Raw genomic sequence first — 23,494 nt, 5'->3', positions numbered from 1 at the left:
GGCTCAGATGACCTCTGGCAGCTCCAGGTTTACATGGTCTTTGGCTCTGATGACTTCAGAGCAATAGAGGCCTTTCCTCTTTTGACATCCATAGCAATTCTAGAAAGAGTCTTGCAGGGCATCTGAGGGAGGCATTGCCTCACTTAGTGGGAATGGAGCCTTTCCGAGATAAAAAGAGAGACACTGTTACCCGAAAAAGGTGAAGTGGGTGCTGGGAGGGACAAAGTGGGTGCCCGGGAGGACTCACTTTCTCTCTTAAAGGTTAGGGGAATGGAACATGTAGCATAGTGCTGGCTGCAACAGAGCAGTTTCTCAGTAAGTGTTCAGCTGAAAACTTCATTGGAAGAGAGAAGAAAAATATACAGCCCAATGTGTCCCTCTACACTGATTCCTTCCCAGAATTATAAAATGACCACTAAGACTTAGGAAAATCATTTAGCAAGTCTTCCGCCATCTCTCAGCCTCAAAGTCCTCCTGTCTGTGACCTTGAGCAGACACCATATTGAGTGTCTGTCCCCTCTATAATTTGGAAAGAAGGATGCAGTGAATTGAGTTCCGGTAAGAAGAAAAATCTAAGAGTGGCATTGGCCTCCTAGCAGTTTCCACATAACAAACTGTAAATCAGATTAAAGGGGGGAGAATCATTTTAAAGAGATTAGGAAGATTGCTTTTAAAATTCTCAACTCACCAGTCATTCTGAGACCTGGGTTTTCTGTCACTTGAAAAATGTAATGATTTATAGAAGAATCCCTATGGTTAAGGGGCTGGAAAATAGGTTTATGAAGGAAAGAAACTGAATCTGTTTAACTTTAGGAAGAAGAAACTAAGAAAGATTTGATATAGCTTAGAACAAATGAATTTTTTCTTTCTACAGAAAGTATTCTTCTATTTGGAAAAAAGAGACTCATGCTGTAACTTAATAAAGTGTAAGGAAGGCCTTGCTAGTACTGAAAGTTTAACATCATAAGAAAAGATGATCAAAGGAAGTGATAGATCTCCTTGAAGAACCTAGGGATTGATTTTCACATACACACACATATACACCCCTTGGGATAATTTAGATCACCACTGTCCAGCAGAAACGTAATGTGAGCTTCATTTTACATCGTCTAACAGTTACCTTTAAAAAAAAAAAAAAAGGAAAAGCAGGCCAAATTAATTTTAATAATAAATGTTACCTAACCTACTATATTTGAAATATTATTTCAACATGGTTTCAATATTTTACAAGTTTTAATTACAATTTATGTTCTTGTTTCGTACTCTTGTGTGTCTGACATCTCAGTTTTCTGTCTGCATGTCAAGTGCTATTGCCCTGTATGGCTAGTGGCTAGAAAATTAGAGCAGATTTGCTCACAGGACCCCATAATGAAACCTGCTTGTGTTTCTTTTCCAGAAGAGAACAAAAGAGAAGTTGGTGCATGTCCTTTCTCTGTGCGGCCAAGAAGTAGGATTGAGCAAAAATCCATCAGTAGGTTCTGTCATGTATCATAGTTATTTTTGTGTCATGTCTCCTTTTTCGTGGGTCTGTTTTTGCCTTTGGTCATATAATTTAGAGGATTCAACTGTGAATGACAAGTATAATAGCCACCGTCTTGAGCAAACCCCTGGACTATTTCTCCCCATACCATGATTTTTAATCACACTAAGTTCAGAAACAATGAAAGATCTTATTGGCTGTTCACTCGTTTGTCTGTGAATACTGTTGCTTTTCATTTTTTAAATTTCTGGGATTTTTTAATAAATATGCCCAAACTTTCTTAGAACATAAATGATAATCTCTGCTGATCACCATGTATGGCATATATGCTCATACCTCTTGGATATAATTTTACTCTCTGTACACACACTTCTTACTCTGATATCCTTATCTTACCCACATACAATAAAGATGAAAATAATATGTTTCTTTGCATATAAACTTCCACTGATGTTACAATAAAAAAACTAAAAATAAAAATCATGCCATCAAGCTTTTGAATGAATGGACGATTGAAGTATTTATAAGTAAACTTTGGAAGCTTTTATAAAATTTAGAAAAATGTGAATTGTGTATGGGAGTATAACAAAAACAATAGAAGTGTCTGCTGGTTTCACCAGGTATTTTTGTTTCACCTGTATCACAGAATATTTATATTTATGAAAAAGAAATAGCAAACTGAATAATTTCTCAACTAATGTAAGAATTAGTAAACACATTTCTCGGTGGAGCTATATTTAAATTTCAAAGTGGATCCACTAACATAGTTCATGAGCAGGTGAAATATTAGAGGCTCATAAATACTTGCTAAAGTACAAAGTGGTATTTCTTATCGTCTGGGAAAGCACGCCAGCCAGCTGTCAGCTAAGCTGGGCCTCCATTTTAGTCACTTTTTTGGTGGTATTGATCAGTGGTTTTTCTGCTGCTCCTGTGACAGCATTTAGGACAGAGGGGACAGTGGCAGAGGCAGATAGAGCCTCCTAGCCCACAGCGAAGAGACACAAGTATGTTTTGCCTCTGCAATGCAGCACTGCCAACAAGGCCCACTTCTTATCGCCATTGTGGTTGGCACTTTCTCTTTCAGACTCATACTGTCTGCCCTGTGCTAAGGCCTTTTCAGCTAGAAATATTTACCTGGAGTACATTACAAGTAAGAGAAGCAGCACTAACTAGGAAAGACAGCCTTCAGCTGAGGAAATCAGAAATCTCATGTCTCGTCTCTCACTGACTAGTTGACTAGTCCTGAGGGCTCTTTATCTCACATACCCATTTGCAATCCCTGTGTAAAACTGTGTGTCAGGTGCTATTATGAGAGGATGTCATATGCATCATATACTATTCTTAAACACTAGAGGAAAAAAGTACACTTGAAATCCATTCACTCTTTTTACTTTTGAGAGATGTGTATTGTATTTAAATTCTTATAAATGATTTTGCCTACTTTTCCAGAACAACTAAGACATTATAATGGTTATGCAAAGAATACTATGAATTTTCTTTAATATCAGTCTATGTTCAGTAGAGGCTGGATAGCAAAACATTTACTCTCATTTACAGTTTGTTATATACCAAGCTCTACAAAAATGGCTCAGTGAAAAGAACCTAAACATAGAAGTTGATTTTAAAACATTAACATACTAAAGATTTTAGTAGTAAAAAATGTTTTATTTTGTTTAAATATACAGGAGAGGAATTTAAGTATAAGTTATGGGCTTAGTTCCTCGCCTACTCTTCTGTGGACAAGTATTGTAATTTTTGGCTTCTGTTTTTTATTTCTTATCAATTGCTGGTTTATCTCGAAAAGGGTTAAATGCTTTGTTCTCACAGTTCATTCTACAATAACATATCTTAGTATCAGTCCTTAAAATATTATTTATATGTATTTGATATATGTGTGTAAATGTGTATAATTTCTAACCCTAATCAGTTTAGAAACAGTGGAACTTTTTCCTGGCTGCTCCAGTTTACACACACACACACACACACACACACACACACACACACACACAGGTAGTATACAGTCTTCATCCATTAAGAAGCAACGATGTGATTCTTGAACATTTTCCTGGTGCATGAACTTGCATCTTTGCCGCGAGTTTAATCTGAAGGCACCTGTCCAACATAAATAATAAAAGAACATTCTAAAAATACCCACTGAAGGAATTAGGTGTGTACTGGAAATACAGTGCTATGAAGAGCCAATTACAATTTTTCGTAGCACAAACAACCAAAGGGAGAACGTTTCTCAGGAGAGGACTCTTGATTCGCAGGTGATTTTTTCATCGTGTGGAGATCTGGATCTGCTTGAGCACCAGACAAGCTTGGTGTCTTCTGAGGACGGCGCCCGAGAGCAGGAGAACATGGATGACGCAAACAGCGAGCAGCAGTTTAGAGTCTTCAGAGACTTCGACTTCCTAGATGTGGAGCTGGAGGATGGAGAGGTACGGTGTATTCGCTGTAAAAATAATCCCCGCACCCTTTTCCTTGACTAATGAAACTGTTCTTTTTACCTGCTAAATAATGAGTTTTTGTACCAAGATCTTTAATTGGAAAGTTGTAAACTTTATTTTGAATCAACTTATTCAAAATACAGCAGCTAAACTTTGGCAAAAGTTACCACACCCTTCCTGTCTGAGCCCACGGCAAAAGCTGCCAAGTTATTTCTAAATGGCAAAGACCTGAGTTTTAATGACCACACAAAGCCTGTATGTGTGTGTGTAGTCCCAAGCTGGACTTTAAAAAAAAATCACAAAAAACATTTCAGTTCTGAGCCTGTTCACTGGTACCTGAGGAAAATATGCTAAGCATTCATTCATCTCTAATGTGAAGTTTCTCTAATTCACTTCCTTCAAAGCTTGCCTGCTACAACATGAGACCAGAGCCCGAGGGATCCAACATTTTTGTGCTTGATGAAATCATTAGAACTGGAAACAAAATACAGCGCACACGAGAGAGCTCTTTGCTCTGCTTAGGTCGGTGGCTGGTGTTCTAGACACTGGAGCAGCCGAATTCAAGTCTCCGTGGGCAAATGCAGATTCGTTTATTTTGGATGATAATCATGATGATAAGATACTTTCAGCTATGAATCATGTTTTTGAAAACAGGTATTGAGAGGAGGAGCATCACCTCTCGGTCACCTTCATTTCAGTAACTTAGAGGCATGTTTCACCTGAGAGGCAGTCTTTTGCCTGATGGGATCAAAACTCAGTTCACTTAAGTGAGATTGGATGATGTAAAGGTGCCTGGTTTGGAACCTGGCTCATGGTGTTGTCAGCTCATGTTTAACTGCACCAGATTTCCCAAATGGCTGTCTGCTGGTCTTAAAATTGAGAAGGCAGGCCCAGATCCCAAGTTTAGGATTTCCTGCATTAGGTAGGCACCTCCTTACTTAACTACAGATTTGTGGGAAAAGATGCTTCAAGTAGCTTCTTACCTTCCCTAAAAGGATTTTATTACTGACCAACCCGCTTATGTCTAATTGAAGCCAAAGAGCCCTTTGCTTTTGTCCTTCCTGGCCCACTGATGACCCTGGATGTCTGTCCCAGCAGGAGAGAACCGTGTCCTCAGAATAAAGAAGGTATTCACCAATTCTTTCCCTGGAGAACAAGTTTAGCAGACCCAGTCCTTAAGCAGCATAAAGGCACTACTATAATGCATCCTTAAAGTAACTGCCAGCTTAATTTTCACCTTGAATCGCTTAAGAACCAATAAAAAGTATTGCAGGTTTTTATGATCCATAATAAATGATAGAGAAAGCATTCACTGAATGCAGTGAGGATTCTTTTAAAAGTCTAAAGCAAAATACAACTGTTTTGAATACTTTCAAAAATGTCTCTGAGCCAGAGCTCAGAGTTCAGCTAGTGTCAAAAGATCAGCTCCCTGATCTGACAGCTGACCTAATGTTTGCTCTTCGGTTAAAATTCAAGCTTGGACACCTGTTTCCCTCTGGAAGTTACACAAGGGAGGGAAAAAACAGATGAAGCAAGAGAGGGATCATTTCCTGTCTCAGCCACAGAAAAATGTTATGTGAAACAACCTAGCAGGAATGATGTAAAGCGAAGGCATCTGACACAATTTCAGAACAGCTCATCAATTTAGTTTCTATCCAAATAAAGGAAGGAAAAATAGGGGATGCCTATTACTTAAAAATAAATATTATACTAATGTTTTTCAGGGACAAGAAGTAAGGAATACTACACCTTTTTTTCTGGTCTTCTCTTTATTGTCCTAGACTGCAATAACTAAAAAATAACGGTGATTATTTTATCCTTCATTGTTAAGATTTTATAAGAAACTGGCTAGGCACAGTGGCTGACACCTATAATCCCAGCACTCTTGGAGGCTGAGGCTAGAGGATCACTTGTGTCCAGGGGTTTAAGACCAGCCTGGGCAACATAGCAAGACCCTGTCTCTACAAAAAATGAAAAATTAGCCGGGTGTGATAGCACATGCCTGTGGTCCCAGCTACTCGGGAGCTGAGGTGGGAGGATGGCTTGAGCCCAGGAGGTCAAGGCTGCAATAAGCTGTGGTTGCACCACTGCACTCATACTGGGTGACTGAGTCAGACCCCATGTCCGAAAAAAAAAAAAAAGAATTAGAAGAAGAAACTCACGGGGCTGAGAGTGTACATTTTATCCAAATAAAATAAGGCATTTGAGAATGTTTTGTTACTTCCCAATAAAATCACAGTAAGGGATTCTAGCATTCTTGGAGTAGAAGAGTGAAAATGCCTAGACTTCAGAGTCCAACAGCTCCAGGTTTGAATTTCCCCTCTGCCACTGACCTTAGCTGTATGACTTAAGCACGGATGCAATTCCTCTTGCTTTCCACTTCTTTGTCTATTAAGTGGGTATAAGAATACAAGTTGAGCATTCCTCATCTGAAAATTCAAAATCTGAAATCCTCCAAAATTCTAAACTTTTTGAACGCTAATACAACATCACAAGTGAAAGATTCTACAACTGACCTTACGTTACAGGTCATAGTCAAAATGCAGTCAAAACTTTGTTTCATGCACAAAATTATTTTAAAATTGTATAAAATTATCTTCAGGCTATGTATTTAAGGTGTATGTGAAACATAAACAAATTTCATGTTTAGACTTAGGTCCCATCCCCAAGATATCTCATTATGTACATGCAAATATTTCAACATTTTTAAAAAATCTGGAATCCAAAATACCTCTGGTCCCAAGCATTTTGAATAAGGCATACTCAACCTCTACCTGCCTGTAGAGCTGACATGAGGATAAAATAAAATAACCTATGTATAATGTCTAGCAAAGTGTCAGGCATATAGTTGGCATTGCAAATGTTAGTCTCCTTGTATTGTCATTGGTGAATAATTTTAGTATATCCTCATCTGATAAAATTAGGCATACTTGGCTTTTAGATCAAAACACAGTTGTCAAAAAAAAAGAAAGACAAGTCATTTTGTCATATCTATTCCTTTTCATTGGTCTCAGAAATTACTGAGTGATATCTACAAGAGTTTGCCCTTGAACGTCTTAAAATCTTTAAAAGGTGTTGTGTCTTTGCTATTAATTGCATATCAGCAGTAAGCATCATGATCACAAACACTTTTAGCTTTGTGAACAGGCTCAGGTGATGCCACCTTTATTTCCAGTTGATGACCTTCATTCATGTTCCCATAACATTTAACAGTTTTCTCACAAATACATATTTAGGTATTCCAAAAAAAAAAGTGTTGAGACCAAAATTGTCACAGAAGTAGACAGTTATTTCAGAAATTGTAGTAATGATTTGTTATCCCAGCTCTGTCATCCACAGCCAAGGGATTTGGAATTTCTGATGTTTAATGTTGATTTTTCTCTTTGCAGTTAGTGTATATTTACCTTTTTTTTTTAAGGTGCACCTACTGAAGTGTATATTGTTAGCACTGTTAGTTAATGTTGTGTTAACACTAAGAGAAATGTTTTTGAGTATCTTTAATATAATCATTGTAAATAGACCTTTTGTTTGTTTTTCTGTTCATTCAATCTGCTACCCAGGAACTTCAGGTAAGATGATGCTGTTTTTAATTCAAATATGCTAGTAGATGTTTTGCATCTTTGCAGATTTATAACAACATAATTGCTTTTTTCCTCCCTTCCAGATATATATGCTTATTTGCGTGCATATTTCCATTTAGGTGTGTGATGTAAGAGGTATTTTTCTTGGCTGCTCTAGTATGGAAATGTTTTCTAAAATGTAAATACATTTTTAAAACCTTTAGATGCCTAGTTCTGAAAGTTGCATGATTATATCTCAGAGAAGTGGAGTTTTCAGATCTGATCTATGGCAATCCTATTCTTTCTCATTAAGTGATTGCACAACTGGATGGGTTTTATTGTTAAATTCTTGTATTAAAACTGAAATCGCCAGGTGTGAAGGCTCCCACCTGTAATCCCGGCATTTTGGGAGGCCGAGGTGCCAGATCACTTGAGGTCAGGAGTTCAAGACCAGCCTAGCCAACATGGCAAAACCCTGTCTCTACTAAAAATACAAAATTTAGCCACGCCTGGAGGTGCACACCTGTAATCCCAGATACTCAGGAGGCTGAGGCAGGAGAATCCCTTGAACCCAAGAGGCAGAGGTTGCAGTGAGCCAAGATCACACCACTGCATTCCAGCCTGGGCAACAGAGCAAGACTCTGTCTCAGAAAAAAAAGTGAAATTAACAATTTGCATCTAACCATATACCATATATACTTTCAGCTGAATCTTTTTTCCCCCCAGGAATTAAAGGCTATCTCTATCTCTTTGTAGTGACTAGATAACTTTTCATCCAAACCAGGGCCCTTTTGAGAGTAAAAGGGGGTACTAATAATATTTATGCCCAAACAATAGGCATTAAAACCGGGATCATCCTGGACAAAGTAACCTATGATCAGTCTCTATCTATGTATATCAGACTTACTCTAAGTAGAACATTTCGGGGAGTATATTTTGACCACAGTGTACCCAAATTTCTTCAGCAATAATTCTTGTTTGACAGAGTTCCAATATGAAAAATATGTGTCAAAAAATAGTACTTCTAACATTTCTAGAATGTTTAATCATTAATACTTTCCCATCTTAGTATAAATTCTGAGTGTTTTTTTGTTTTGTTTTGTTTTTTTGCATGTTTGTTTTTTTTTATTATAAGTGGGAGCTAAACATTGAGAAAGTATACACATAAACCTGGGGTGGAAGGGGGAAATGTTGCAGCCTGCTAGAGGAGGGAGGAAGGGAGAGAAGCATATGTTTAAAAACTACCTATTGGGTGCTATGCTCACCACCTGGGTCAAATATACCCTTGCAGCAATCGTACACGAGTACTTTCTGAATCTAAAATAAAAGTTGAAATTTAAAAAAAATCTCAGAAGTATTCCTCTGAGGTCACGTTAAAATAATTTTAAAAATATTTTATTATTAGCTTAATATCCTTCTTATGGGCCTCAGTAGTTTTGTTGAGGACAGAAGACACTTACCACATATCCCCAAAACATATGTAAGTTATCCATAAGAATTCAGAAAATAGTCTTGAGAAGCAGAATGGCTTACTAGGTTATTTGGGCCATAGAATGTACTGCATGAAGATCAATTTCTTGATTTTGCAATTATTTTCAATTATTTTCCTGTAAATGCCATGTGAATTTACACAGCTACAGGTGTTATTTTCACTAGGGTATTCATCAACCTCTTTCTACTTAATCATCCAGATCATTTTCTTCCACATATTTCTTCAAAAGTGAGAACCCTTCAAAGTGGAACTATTGGTGCGTGAGTTAGAAAACAATTTATTCCAATGGAGGAAAAGTGTTTTACAATCTGAAAAACACATTAAATACCTGGATAGAAGCATCATATGATATAAAATATTTTATTTGTCAATTACCAGGATTATAGAGCTAAACACATAGAAGGAAAAAACATACTCACTATAAAACTAATACTGCCTATTGTGTCCGGATTCTTTTTTTTTATTTTTTTATTTTTTTATTATACTTTAAGTTCTAGGGTACATGTGCATAGCGTGCAGGTTTGTTACATATGTCTACTTGTGCCATGTTGGTGTGCTGCACCCATCAACTCGTCAGCACCCATCAATTCATCATTTATATCAGGTGTAACTCCCAGTGCAATCCCACCCCCCTCCCCGCTCCCCATGGCTAGTCCAGATGAACGCTCTGTATATGTCAGTTATCAAACTTAAAAACCACTCAGCGGGCGGAGCTGAGTGGTTTTTAAGTTTGATAACTGACATATACAGAGTCAGTTATCAGTCAGTCAGTCAGTCAGAAATCAGTCAGTCAGAAAGTCAGTCAGTCAGTCAGTCAGAAAATCAGTCAGTCAGTCAGTCAGTCAGTCAGAAAATCCTCTGCATTTTCTCACATGTAGGAAACTGTTTTGACTTTTCGCTTTGTATGTAACATAAAATACAAATCTGACGTTTTGGGGAGAGGAAGGATGGAGGGTGGGTCTCCCACTAGGGCCATGCTGGAAAGCCTGGTTGAGTTTTAATCACCATGGACTTTAACCAGGGCCAGACTGCAACACTGTTCCATCTCAACCTCTCAGCCACACCAGGGGAACCATTTCAACTCCCTTACCTCTAATGGAGATGCTACATCCTCCAGCAAGACAGCCAAACCTTATTCCTGCAAGAACAGCTTTCCCTGCCTCCCTATTTTCACACCTGATTGGTTCAGGTCTTCACCAGAGCTGCCACCAAACCAGCACTAGCAGTGACCTGCGCCTGGTGTAGCGTTCTCCCACCTGGATGTCTATTCCTCTGCAAGCTCATGGTTCTGTCTCATGTGCAGTGTGGGAGACCTCCAGAATCACAGCCTAAGATAGTTCATCCAACCCTTACAGTCATTTGGCACAAGAGAGTCAGTTTTGTGAATTTGTGTTTGTATATTTTTTCCTATAATTTTCACATTCTTCTCTTTTTACTCTGTATAGTTAGTATTCTGATTTTTCTGTATTTTTTTCCTCTCTTTACACATTGGATTTTCCTTTTTCTTCCCAGAACTTTTGCTTCTTTCATGTATATATCTTTTTATTTTCTCACTGCAATGGCTATTTTTAAAATCCCAGTACAACAGTTAGCCATTTCCATCAGAAAAAAAAAAAAAAAAAATTATGTGGTGGTAATTTAGCACACAGCAGATACTGGATGTTAGAAACAATATTCTGAGTCTGCATTCTCTTTTATAATCAAACAGCCCTAAGAGCAATCATAAATATCATATGTGAGGATGAATAATGATAATTTCTGTATCTTATCCAGATTGTGCTTAGGATTTGTACCTCTTGCCTTCTACCATGAATAGCCCAAGCAGACTTTGGAAAAGCTACACCTCTGTTATATGACAGATCTGTGAGAATGGCAAGCTTGTTTCACTAGGAGACAGACGTGACCCTTAAAACAGAGGGAAATCAATGAACGATAATGCTCATAAGTTTAACAGTAACTCACATCTCTCATAGTATGTTGTTCACTGAGCTCTCATCAGAAAAAGTTGTTTTATTTTATTTCAATGAACCATCAGGCAGTGTTTCAAATTACCAGTAAATGAAAAGGTTCTGTGCTAGATTTTGCCAGATCATTTGTTTAGGTTAAAATTTGCTCAGTCAGCTGAGTAATATTTGTCTTCCTTTATTCCTATCTTAACAGAGAGAAAAATAAAACCCAAACCATTTCTAGAAAAAAAAAAGTGATGTTAGTCAAATACACTTGTTTAATAACTGATGATTTGTAGAGAAAGTCTGAATGCAACTAAAAGCCTTCTTTAACACTTACGTGGCCACTTAAGCTAGTTCTCAGTAATTCAAAATATACAAATCAACATTATTATTTGAGGCCAGGTGCAGTGGCTCACGCCTGTAATCTCAACACTTTGGGAGGCCAAGGTGGGTGGATCACTTGAGGTCTGGAGTTCGAGACCAGCCTGGCAACATGGCAAAACCCAGACTCTACTTAAAATACAAAAAATTAGCCTCGCGTGGAACCTGGGAGGTGGAGGTTGCAGCGAGCTGAGATCATGCCACTGCACCACTCCAGCCTGGGCGACAGCAAGACTGTCTCAAAAGAAGAAAAAAAAAAAAAAACAGTAATAGGCCGGGTGCGGTGGCTCATGCCTGTAATCCCAGCACTTTGGGAGGCCGGGGTGAGTGGATCACGAGGTCAGGTAATCAAGACCAGTTTGGCCAACACAGTGAAACTGTCTCTACTAAAAATACAGAAAATTAGCCGGGTGTGGTGGCGAGTGCCTGTAATCCCAGCTACTCAGGAGGCTGAGGCAGGAGAATGGTGTGAACCTAGGAGGTGGAGGTTACAGTGAGCCGAGATGGTGCTGTTGCTCTCCAGCCCAGGCGACAGTACAAGACTCCATCTCAAATAATAATAATAATAATAATATTTGGTACCGAGTCCAGGAAATTAACAATTTTCTACACTGGGACAATTATTTAAAGAATAACCTAAAGCAAAAGTTAAGGTGTTGCCGCTCTGGCCTCTGCATAGTGCATGATCCATCAGACTTTGCCCAGCTGCTCTGATAAGTCTTTAACTCTGCATTGTGTCTGTGAAAACCGCTGTGGCAGAAATAGGCTGGAATGTTTACCTAATGCTCTTCCACTAAATACCCAAAGGATTCTGGAATGTGCTACGAGCATAGCTCCTACATTTTTCTCCTTCTGAAAACAGTACTAAACAGGGGCTGACCTCAGGGTGGTGGGAGTGGGTGTCACCTCTTTTGAAGTTTTCATACTAACGGTCTCTTTCCTACAGATTTTTGAAAACACAGATCATTGGTAGTGTTTACCAAAATCAAGTTTTTAAAAAATGTAATTATTACCCACCATGCCAAAGAAAAGTATGTCATCACTTCTACCTATGACTTTACATGAGTTTACATGAAAATAGTGTGCTTTTACTCCTTTTCACATCGGGTAAACAAAAGTTTTGATACCAAAGTAGATGAGGGCCTGAGAGTTAATAATGACCATATTTGTTCCTAAGCTATGACTAATTGAATGTGTGAACATGTGAGTGCAAGAGGATTTTGGCATTAAAAAAACTGGCTGATGGTGTGATTTCAGGGTGAGAGTATGGACAATTTCAACTGGGGAGTGCGCAGACGTTCTCTGGACAGCCTGGACAAGTGTGATATGCAGATTCTGGAGGAGCGCCAACTGTCAGGAAGCACTCCCAGCCTGAATAAAATGAACCATGAGGACTCCGATGAGTCATCTGAGGAGGAGGACCTCACAGCCAGCCAGATCCTGGAGCACTCAGACCTAGTAAGTAGCAGCTCTCCCACTCTAGGAATTGGGAGGCTTATTTTTTGTAACTAATGCAGGAGTATAGTTTCCAGTTGCAGCCAAGGAAACTTTCCACAGCTGCTGAACTAAAATCGGAACTGTCAGGTGGTGTCTAATGGGTTCTAACTGGCAACGTCTTCTCTGTAGGTTGCAGATGGAAACAAAGACTGGGGTCCATGTGATTCACCCTGAAAGCCACCAGATCTGTTAAGGCCTAGATTTTTCACAAATACTTTTGTGATTCTGGAATCTTGTTAAAAATTCCCCAGATCTCTAAAGTGTGGAGATATGACAGACGTTTTGATGTGATTATCTGAAAATGCCTGGATTACTAACTGCTATGTTTAAGGTCCAAAAATGGTGAAATGTGGAAGTTTAAAAATTAAGACGTATTAACCAACAACTAGAGAATTGGAGCTTTTAAAGAAAGAGAACTTCATACTATGTTTAATTTCCTTTCCTTTTTAAACAGATCATGACTCTCTCCCCCTCTGAAGAGACGAATCCCATGGAGCTGCTCACCACAACCTGTGACTCAACCCCTGCAGACCCTCATTCCTTTAACACCAGAATGTCCAGCTTTGATGCTTCCTTGCCTGATATGAATAATCTGCAGATTTCTGAGGGTTCAAAGGTGAAGAGATTTTAACAATGATAATTTGTACTTCGCTTACAACACTTAAAAAAAAAAAAAGCACTTCCAATTTTCTGAGAATTCTTAAGGGGTCTCAAGTAGAAAGAGTATCTTTATCTTTTTCTTTCTCTCTTTTTTAAAATAATAGAAGTCTGTACACCTGAGTCTATGTTTTGAAGTTGTTTTACCCCCACAAACTTGAGCAGCCATCTTCTTCTTGGCTGAAAGACTTGACTTGAGGTCTTTCTAAAATGAGACATTTTGCATGAACACTGCTGGTGGATGGCAAAACCAGTGGTGTGTGTCTGAGATCGCTGTGACTGGGAAACTGCTGGTCTTTGTCATGAATTTTATAAAACAATATACTAAGTGAGGTGTGGGTGTATGCACGTATTTGGGGAAATTTTTTCCTATGTAGGAAACAATTATACAATTTGTACATTGATTCAGTGCTTGCCTTTTGGCATACTGTCAGAATTTTTAATGTTGATCACAGTCTTATGCCAGATTTGCACAAAACACTTCTCTTCAGAGACTGTGAGGAGAAAAGTAACTAATGGATGTAATTATCTTAATTTAAAAAAATCTAACAGTGTATATATTTCATTTAAAGTTTATTTTATTAAAATGTCCTGAAAACCATCCACTTGCATGCTTTGCCCACATCTATGCCCATCAGTATAGAATTGTGTTTCCTTTTAGTGAAATACCAAAGTAATCAATTGCTGTTAAGATAGAGTCAAGCACTCTCTATCATGAGTTTGGTTACGGTTGTGCAAGTTCAAAAGAAAAACTAAAATTGAAAAAAAATTTATAAAAGTATATTCCTTCCAACACTTCTAATGGAAAAATATAATATTGGCTATTCTATATTCTCTGATAGTGTAGTAAAAATAGATCAGAAATCTAGGAAAATCTATGTGCTTTAAACTAAGGACAATCACCAGATTATAATTACCTAAAAATATTGAAGCTTAAATAGTAATGATTTCTAAATTTGCCTCATTGCAAAGGTACTACAATCAGGATTCTTGGAATTAGTAGAGTTCTTTTTTAGCCAAAAGAAAAAAGCCCAGAAAGAAAAGTTGTCTAAGTTAAAATTCTAAGATTATGAAATTAAATTTCATAGAAAAAACATAACAAAGTATATGTGAAGTTATTAGCATTTGATATTTCTCAATGTCAATATGGTCATTTTCTCCACTTTTCTATTTTGAATGCTAAAAACATATAGATTTCTCATAGAAAATACTACCTAAGGCCGGGCGCTTTGGCTCACACCTGTAATCCCAGCACTTTGGGAGGCTGAGGTGGGTGGATCACGAGGTCAGGAGTTCAAGACCAGCCTGGCCAAGATGGTGAAACCCTGTCTCTACTAAAAATACAAAAAAATTAACTGGGCTTGGTGGCGGGTGCCTATAATCCCAGCTATTCAGGAGATTGAGGCAGAGAATTGCTTGAACCCAGGAGGTGGAGGTTGCAGGTAGCTGAGCTCACACCACTGCACTCCAGCCTGGGCAACAAAGCGAGACTCAGTCTCAAAAAAAAAAAAAAAAAAGAAAAAAGAAAAGTAATACCTAAGTAATAAATCTCATCCTATCAAGGAAAAGTCAAGTCCCATTTCTGAGGAGCTATCCCTGTTTTTCACATAAGTTGCATTTCTGCAATGTTTGATATTATCTATGATATTAGAGAAAATAAAAGGTATTTTAATAAGAACTCATGCATTCTGTAATGGATTAAGTGTATGTACACTAATAACCTAGACCAGGAACCAGTGGCCAGCCTCGTTGGCAGCACTGTAGTTTTAAAAAGCAGATATGGATCAACATCTCAAACTCAGTATTTACCAGCAGCTCCTCCAAAGACATGAGATATCTTATTTCCCTAATATATTTTTACCATTCCTGGTAATTTTTCCTATTAATTCTAGAGTCAAAGTATAATATATATTTTTATATACGTATTTACACACTGAATGAGTGAACAGATGTTAACTCGAGATAAAGCTCTAATTCATATACACTTGTATTTTGCCTTGCTTTTGTTTTGTTTTAAGAAAATGACTCACTGTAACATGTACATCTTTCTTCCTCCCCCTTCTGATCTGTAATCCAGTTGCCTTCCTTCCTCTCCTAAAGAACAATCAGTCCTCCTTTTTCCCCTGGCCCAGGCCCAAACCCAACCTCTTTTTCCATTTTACTTGCTATGTCTCTTTCCTGCCTCTCACTGATCCTGGTTCTGCCCGCCCTAGAGCCCTTTCATTGTACTGTTCATTCCACATTTTGTAGTCAGGTAAGAGCAGATACTCATATCTGTTATCTTTAGGGGGTATACTCAAGGGTAACGCATACATGCAAATGGATCTTAGAGCATTCCCTATATGGAAAGACCGAGCAACCCAGCAGGCTTAGGGAAGGACTCTGGATCACTTGTGCACACCACAGGTATCCTGGGCATCTACTGTGCCAGGCCCTGATGATTCTACATTCCATTGGTAAAGGGGTTCTATATTAGAGAATTAACTCTGGATAGGCTTACTTTAGAAGGCTGGGTTTGGACAATGGAAGGAGTTCTGAATCCTAAAGCAGTGTTTCTTGTCCCAGCTCCAACTCTGATTATGGACCTGATATATTAGACAAGTCCCTTTCCCACATGGAGCATTGTTTCCTCATCTGCAAAATGTGGAGGTTGGACTGGAGGTCTTGATGGTCTTTTCCAGGTTGAGCGTTCATACCCTATAAGCATGGGCCAAGTATGAAAATCTATTGGGAGCCCCTTTGGGGATTGTTATGGAAGAGATTGAAAAGAAGATAAAGAATGAACAGTACTTCAGAGAATTCCTGAGTCCGGCCTAGAAATAGACTGTACTATAGCTAGAAAACAAATGTCCCCATTTCTATCACCATCAGCACTTCGGTCTCTCTTATTTGTTCCTTAGTTGAACAGGTTGTCCTGTATGTATTCTTACACATTGGGGGATTCTTTTGTCTTTTTATTCTTCCAGGGTGAAGCTGTTCGTGAGGAGGAGGACACCACTGTGCATGAGGATGATCTTTCTAGTTCCATCAATGAACTTCCAGCAGCTTTTGAATGCAGCGACAGCTTTAGCCTAGACATGACTGAGGGGGACGAAAAAGGCAATCGGGCCCTGGACCAGTTTACCCTGGCGAGGTAATGGAGCCCTTGGCTGATGTGAGTGGTGTGAATGTGCATGGTATATTGTGTGGCATTCACACTCAAGTTAAGTGTCACCCTTGCACTGCTGGGACATCCTAATGAAGGAGTCCAAAGTGACATGTATCATGGCGGGCTCTCAGCTGAGTTAGAGTCATCCAGTCCCGTTATAGGGCCTCATGTGGAATGAAGAAGGGACACTTACATATGAATTCAGAAGGCCAGAAAGCAACATAAAAAGGAAAGGAAGAGCCTGGGAACATGATCCAGACCTTGGAAGCTTTGAAGATAAGCAAGACTTGGCAAGCCTTGGAAATAAGCTCTTTCCATTTGAAGTTAAAACACTGGAACAAGAGGCTCTTTATACAGTAAATACCTACTCTTTAAGTGGGTGTCTTTTGGCCTGGTGGCTGATATTTCTGAGACTAGTGAGATATAGAAACAGAAAAAAAAATGTGAAGAGAAATAGATAAAAACATCAGAGGGGCCAGACACGGTGGCTCAAGCCTGTAATCCCAGCACTGTGGGAGGCCGAGACGGGCAGATCACGAGGTCGGGAGATCGAGACCATCCTGGCTAACATGGTGAAACCCCGTCTCTACTAAAAAAAATACAAAAAACTAGCCGGGCGAGGTGGCGGGCGCCTGTAGTCCCAGCTACTCGGGAGGCTGAGGCAGGAGAATGGCGTGAACCCGGGAGGCGGAGCTTGCAGTGAGCTGAGATCCGGCCACTGCATTCCAGCCCAGGCGACAGAGCAAGACTCTGTCTCAAAAAAAAAAAAAAAATCAGAGGTTAGACTAAACCAGCATCTAGAATAAATCACAAATAGTAATGCTACAGATCTACTTCAGGAGAAGAAAGTTGAGATCCTAAAATTACTCTTCTGAAAGTTGAAAATAAGAACTAAGTCAAAGCTTCTGATATGCTAGACAAAGGCCTTCTGTTACAGTAAGCAATGTCTGTCCATCAAAGGAAAAGTTTAAGGTAATACCTAGAGAAGAATTGGACCTTTCATTTTTGATTCATTATCTCTTCTTTCTTCCTGCCTCTCTGTCTCTCTTTCCCTACGTATCTCTGGTTTCCTTCTCTCTCTCTACCTTTGTCTTCCAGGCATTTGTGCATATGCATTTATTAATACTCTCCCTCCAGAAAGGAAAAATTAGAAGATTCAAAATTTATATAATTTTTCATAATGAAAAATGAAGAATGAAACTGCCAAAGCATAGGACTGTGGTTTACTTTGGGGCATGGCCTCTGTGAAAGTGAGAGGCATTGCTGAAGGCTAAAAGAGGTACCAAGTCTATAGAAAGGGAATCAGAAATGGAGGAATCACAGAAATTCTAGAGGTGCAAATTCTATTTCCTTGAATCATGAAAGAATCTCAGTGACCTCTTGCCAGGCGCGGTGGCTCACACCTGTAATCCTACCACTTTGGGAGGCCGAGCTGGGTGGATCACTTGAGGTCAGGAGTTCAAGACCAGCTGGCCAACATGGTGAAATACTGTCTCTACTAAAAATACAAAAATTAGCTGGTCATGGTAGCACACGCCTGTAGTCCCAGCTACTCTGGTGACTGGGGCACGAGAATTGCTCGAACCTGTGAGGCAGAAGTTGCAGTGAGCCGAGATCATGCCACTGCACTCCAGCCTGGGTGACAAAGCGAGACTCAAAACAAACAAACACACCAAAAAGAATCACAGTGACTGCTGAGTGAAAGCCAAGACCCCAAAGCAACTTCAAAAGGAAGAGTGGGTAGAATAGCTACCTCATTTTGCTGACTCTCAGCGTGAGAATTTATAAAACCCGGTATAGGATGAGAAGGACATCACTTCTTGACATAGTCGTTTTCATTTTTTCCAGCTTTGGAGAAGGTGACAGGGGAGTCTCTCCCCCTCCCTCGCCCTTCTTCTCAGCCATCCTTGCCGCCTTTCAGCCCGCAGCCTGCGACGATGCCGAGGAGGCCTGGCGCAGCCACATCAACCAGCTTATGTGCGACTCAGACGGCTCCTGTGCTGTGTATACATTTCATGTGTTCTCCTCCTTGTTTAAGGTATGTGTGCTCACTGAAAGTGCAGAGGACTCAGTTTCTAAGGGGAGCCAGGTAGCTTCGAATTTAAGGAGAGGTTGTTCTTTTGTTCGGGGGTTATACTGCTGTATTTTCTCTTCCAGACACCCCTAAATTTCCTCTGACTTTAAAATTTCTCCTATTTACCCTTAATCTCATCGTCCTTCTCAACGTGGTATTGGTGATTTAGGCTGCCATGAAGTACCTTTCATTCCTGCCTTTCTTGGTGTTACTGACATCACCAGTCTTCAGCAGCCATGACATCGGGACCATTAAAGGAATCTTCTGCCAGGCCTATCCTCCATCCCACCCCCTTTACCTCTCTTTCGTTTTTATTATTTTTATCTTTCCTTTCCTTGTCTTTTCTCATTTGCCCACTCTATGAATTCCTTAGCATGCCAGCCATAGCTGTGAACACTTGCTTACTCCCTTGAGTTGCTTTTGAACAGATGAAAAGTCATTCTTGCTGTTGTAGCAGGTTGCTGTGCACTGCAGATTTCGTTTTATGAAATGGGAAAATGCCGCCTACTTGGTAGCCCTTAAGAATCAGGCCAATCTAACAACTGCCTCTCCCGCGTGAACCACAGCCCCACTGTCCATAGTGTCTTTGTGCAAAATGTAATGAATGTCCCTGCCTCCAGAGGGGTGCAGTACCACACTTGGCCAGCAGAGTGCAGGTGGGATTTCAACCCCACTTCCAATCCCTCAGCCTAGCATCTTGCACACACAGCTCTCTGTGGCAGTCTCATGTGTGGACACCTTAAATCTCGCTTGTTACCTCATAACATAATTACAATGACTGCTTCCCATTAACTCCTCTATGCATCTTTCTGTAAACTTGTATCCTCCAAATTTCATCAAATAATTGGCAGGAGCAGGAGGCGGCAAAAGAAACATGCCTTGCTGTGAAGAAACACCAGAGCTCTTTGAAGGCCATTGCAGTTAACTAGAACTATGTCTGAGCTTGAAGCAGATACTGACTGTGAAAATGGCAGTGCTGGGAATAATGAGGCCTGGAAGCTAAGAAGATGAGGTTCTAGGGGAAGATTTGTTGATGTAGAAACATGGTTACCAATATTCTAGTTAAAGAGAAAGCTAGTTTAAATATATGTGTGTGTGTGTGTGTGTGTGTGTATGTATATATATACATACACATATACTAATCTATATATATCGATTTTATATAGATAGATAGATAGATAGATAGATAGATAGATAGATTAGTATTTCTTTTTTTTTAATGCCTAGAAAATAATGAAAATTATACACCAGAATATCATTGTGTCTTTTCAGGGCAATGAAATTTGGGATGGTTTTTATTTCCTTATTTTCTTTTTATTTTTTGGGGGGGTGGGGAGACAGAGTCTTGTTCTGTCACCCATGCTGGAGTGCAGTAGCATGATCTCAGCTCACTCCGCCTCCCAGGTTCAAGCGATTCTCCTGCCTCAGCCTCCCTAGTAGCTGGGATTACAGGCATGAGCCACTGTGCCTGGCCAATTTCCTGTTTTCTATAATAAAAAACGCTTTTCTTTCAGCATTTTCTTAAGCATATTTTTTCATAACTCATTAGACAGAACTCCCATGGATAATACAAGGGGAAAAAATGGAAAGGAACTATCTAGTTCCAACTTTGAATAGACTTGAATTTTGGATGAATGACCAGACAGAACAGTTAGAATCTAGTTAAACTTATGTAACTGTTGAGTTCTGTATATCATGAGTATATCATGGGAGAGGGACAATAATTTAGTTGGACTGAGAGAAGGGGCGCTCAAATCACCTACAGGAAGAGCCATGGCCGAAGGGAAAGGCAGGAAAATAAGGAATGATATATCAAAAGTGCAAAACTGAAATTATGTCCCTCTTAAATGGGTTGTTAAGAAGTCTTGGGGAGTAGGAGACCCCATAGGTAAATCTGCCTTAAAATATCATTTCAGTAGCCAGTGTCCCTTGACCTCGGTTCTGCTCTGAGGTCAATAGCATTGCAGCAGGTTGCTGTACATTGTAATTTCTTTTTATGGTACGGGAAGGTGCCTCCTCCTTAGTAACCCTTAAGAATCAGGCCAATCAGCCAGGCACAGTGGCTCATACCTGTAATCCCAACAGGGATTTGGGAGGCCGAGGGGGGAGGACCACCTGAGGTCAGGAATTCGAGACCAGCCTGGCCAACATGGTGAAACCCTGTCTCAACTAAAAATACAAAATTAGCCAGGCATGGTGGCACATGCCTGTAATCCCAGCTACTCGGGAGGCTGAGGCAGGAGAATCACTTGAACCTGGGAGGCGGAGGTTGCAGTGAGCCAAGATCACACCGCTGCATTCCAGCCTGGGCAACAAAGTGAGACTCTGTCTCCATTTTAAAAAAAGAAAAAAAAAAAGATTGCTTATTAATCTGTTATTCTAGTGAGCAGAAGGTTAGGCAAAACTGAAATAATCTATTTTAAAGAATTTCAAATTCAGGATGACATATTTTTAGCTAACATAAAAGTGAACTCTGTTTTTGAGCCTGGAGGCCCTTCTTATAATCCATTTTTGGAGAATTATATACCAGTAGTGCAGATAGCTACTTGGACTAGTTAACTTGGAGTCTTACTTGTAGTGCTCTTTCAACTTCTTCAATTTACTCTAAGTGAAAACCTAGTAGAAACTTGAATGGGCACATTAATGTCATGTCTGACATTAACCTGGGCTGGAGGAGATGTTAGATTTAAGACAGAAAACAATTGGCTGCTAAAAGATAAGAATTCTAGAAATACTTTAAACAGTAAGCCAGATTGAAAATTTAAAGCAAACTACCAGAAAGCTACTGTTTGAGGTAAATTTAATGTTAAGGATTGAGAGGCAAAGCAACTTATTAGTTATATTTTTCTAAAAGCTTTTTTTTTATTTTTGAGATGGAGTTTCACTCTTGTTGCCCAGGCTGCAGTGCATTGGCACTATCTCAGCTCACTGCAGCCTCCACCTCCCAGGTTCAAGCGATTGTCCTGCCTCAGCCTCCTGAGTAGCTGGGTTTATAGGCATGCACCACCATGCCCGGCTAATTTTGTATTTTTAGTAAAGACGAGGTTTCACCATGTTGGCCAGGCTGGTCTTGAACTCCTGATTTCAGGTGATTCACCTGCCTTGGCTTCCCAAAGTGCTGGGATTACAGGCGTGAGCCACCGTGCCCAGCCTCTAAAAGCTGTTTTTAAAGAACGATTAATAATATATATTTAAGTTTGGCTGTTATGGGTCATTTTTATTAGAGTTCTTGGATTATTCATGCTTAATTTGACAGTCCTGCACAATACCGTCTCTCTGCCTGGAACGGTCATCTCCCCTTGTCCCTGGGCTGCACTCCCAGTTACATTCAAAGCCCTCAATTGGGTGTCACTTCAGTGAGTAAAGCCTTCCGTTACTTTCTCCCTGCCCCTGGCATCTCGGGATTTTGTGCTTGCATCCGTTACACTTGTGACTCTATATGGTAATAACTTGTTTAGGTGTCTGTCTGCCATGAAGAGGGCAGGTAAACAGTGCCTTGCTCACCTTGATTTCTGACAGTTTCTAACATACACTAGGTGCTTAGTAAATGTAGGAAGAATAAATGGAAACCTTCAACACACAGCTTCTAACTTCATGTCAGTAGACCAGCAGGTTCATTACCAAGACTGACAGGTCAGCCATGGCCCACAGCTGCAGCCACCATTCAGCCTGACTTCCTCTCCCACCTACCCAGGTATGCAAGTAGTATAAGGAAGGCAGAAGGGAGGCCCTCTCTACACCCTCTACCTGCCTGGTACCTGGCAGCCCACCAGTTGAGATGCTGGTGAGGCATAAGGAGAAAAGAGTTGTATGGGATGGTGATTTCTTGGTGGAAAAAGAGTACAGTGAAGTCAGACTAGCCTTTGGTTCAAATTCCAGTTCTGGCCACTTACTAGCCTTCTAGGCCTGCAGACAATCCTTAAGTTCTCCAAGCCTCAGTGTCCTCCATGGTACAATGGAAGTGAAAACAGTGTCTATGAGTTTTATCTTTCAAAGACTACCTATGAGAGCTCACATGGAGAAACAGCACAAGCCGTGCATGTAGCAGGCCATCAGCACTGGCTGGCTGCTCCCATTTGACTGCTCTTCCTCATGGTCATTGGCATGTCCTTTGTGGCCCTGGCCCCGCCACAGAGTCTGGATCTTCTGGTGAGAGCCCTGAAGTGACTGACTGCCCACCACAGAGAGTTCTGCAGCCCTGGCACGCCGTGAGCCACCTCCACTGGGGACTCTCGAGCCACTTCTGAGAGAATACTCAGATTGCAGGAGAGAGACTAAAGAGAACAAAGCTAACTCCCAAGTGATAAAACTGGCTATAGGAGTGAAAGGCCTCAGATGTCCCATCCAATGTCCTCGCAGAAGATGACCCCTTCCCCTGAGACGGGCTGATGTGCCATTTGTTGTCTGGTAACAGTTAACTCTCTAGCATCTTTCGCCACTCCAGCAGCAAGGCAGTGGGTTCAGGTTTCACAGCATCCACTGTCCAGAGAGCAACGCAGTTGTGGAGAGAGGGAGAAGAAAGTACTAAAAATTAAAATGCAAATGAGCTGGAAGGTGGGGACAGGCATGGGCCCTGGGGGCACTCATTTGGGTTTGAATTTCTTTTTCATCAGTGTATTAAATCAATCACCCTATGGAGCTTATCTGCAGTAATAATAATATAATAATTTTTTAAAATGCATACCTCCTATTTTGCTTTTTAATATTACATTTATACTTAAGAATTTTCTCGGCCGGGCGCGGTGGCTCAAGCCTGTAATCCCAGCACTTTGGGAGGCCGAGACGGGCGGATCACGAGGTCAGGAG

At 40.1% G+C, this 23,494-nt stretch overlaps 1 protein-coding gene across 1 annotated transcript in view; it reads left to right on the top strand.

Moving 5' to 3' along the window:
• Positions 1-23,494, top strand: part of FRY (FRY microtubule binding protein) — a 271,904-nt gene that overhangs the window by 220,725 nt on the left and 27,685 nt on the right. The window contains exons 50-55 of the mRNA XM_023208778.1: positions 1,397-1,471; positions 3,751-3,921; positions 12,570-12,770; positions 13,264-13,425; positions 16,433-16,599; positions 18,463-18,652. Of these exons, the coding sequence (XP_023064546.1) occupies positions 1,397-1,471; positions 3,751-3,921; positions 12,570-12,770; positions 13,264-13,425; positions 16,433-16,599; positions 18,463-18,652 (966 nt within the window). The remainder of the gene's footprint in view (positions 1-1,396; positions 1,472-3,750; positions 3,922-12,569; positions 12,771-13,263; positions 13,426-16,432; positions 16,600-18,462; positions 18,653-23,494) is intronic.

Source organism: Piliocolobus tephrosceles, chromosome X, assembly GCF_002776525.5.
Source record: "Piliocolobus tephrosceles isolate RC106 chromosome X, ASM277652v3, whole genome shotgun sequence".
NCBI classification, from domain to species: Eukaryota; Metazoa; Chordata; class Mammalia; order Primates; family Cercopithecidae; genus Piliocolobus; species Piliocolobus tephrosceles.
The sequence above is the reverse complement of the archived record's forward strand: the minus strand, read 5'-3'. Positions and strand labels throughout refer to the sequence as shown.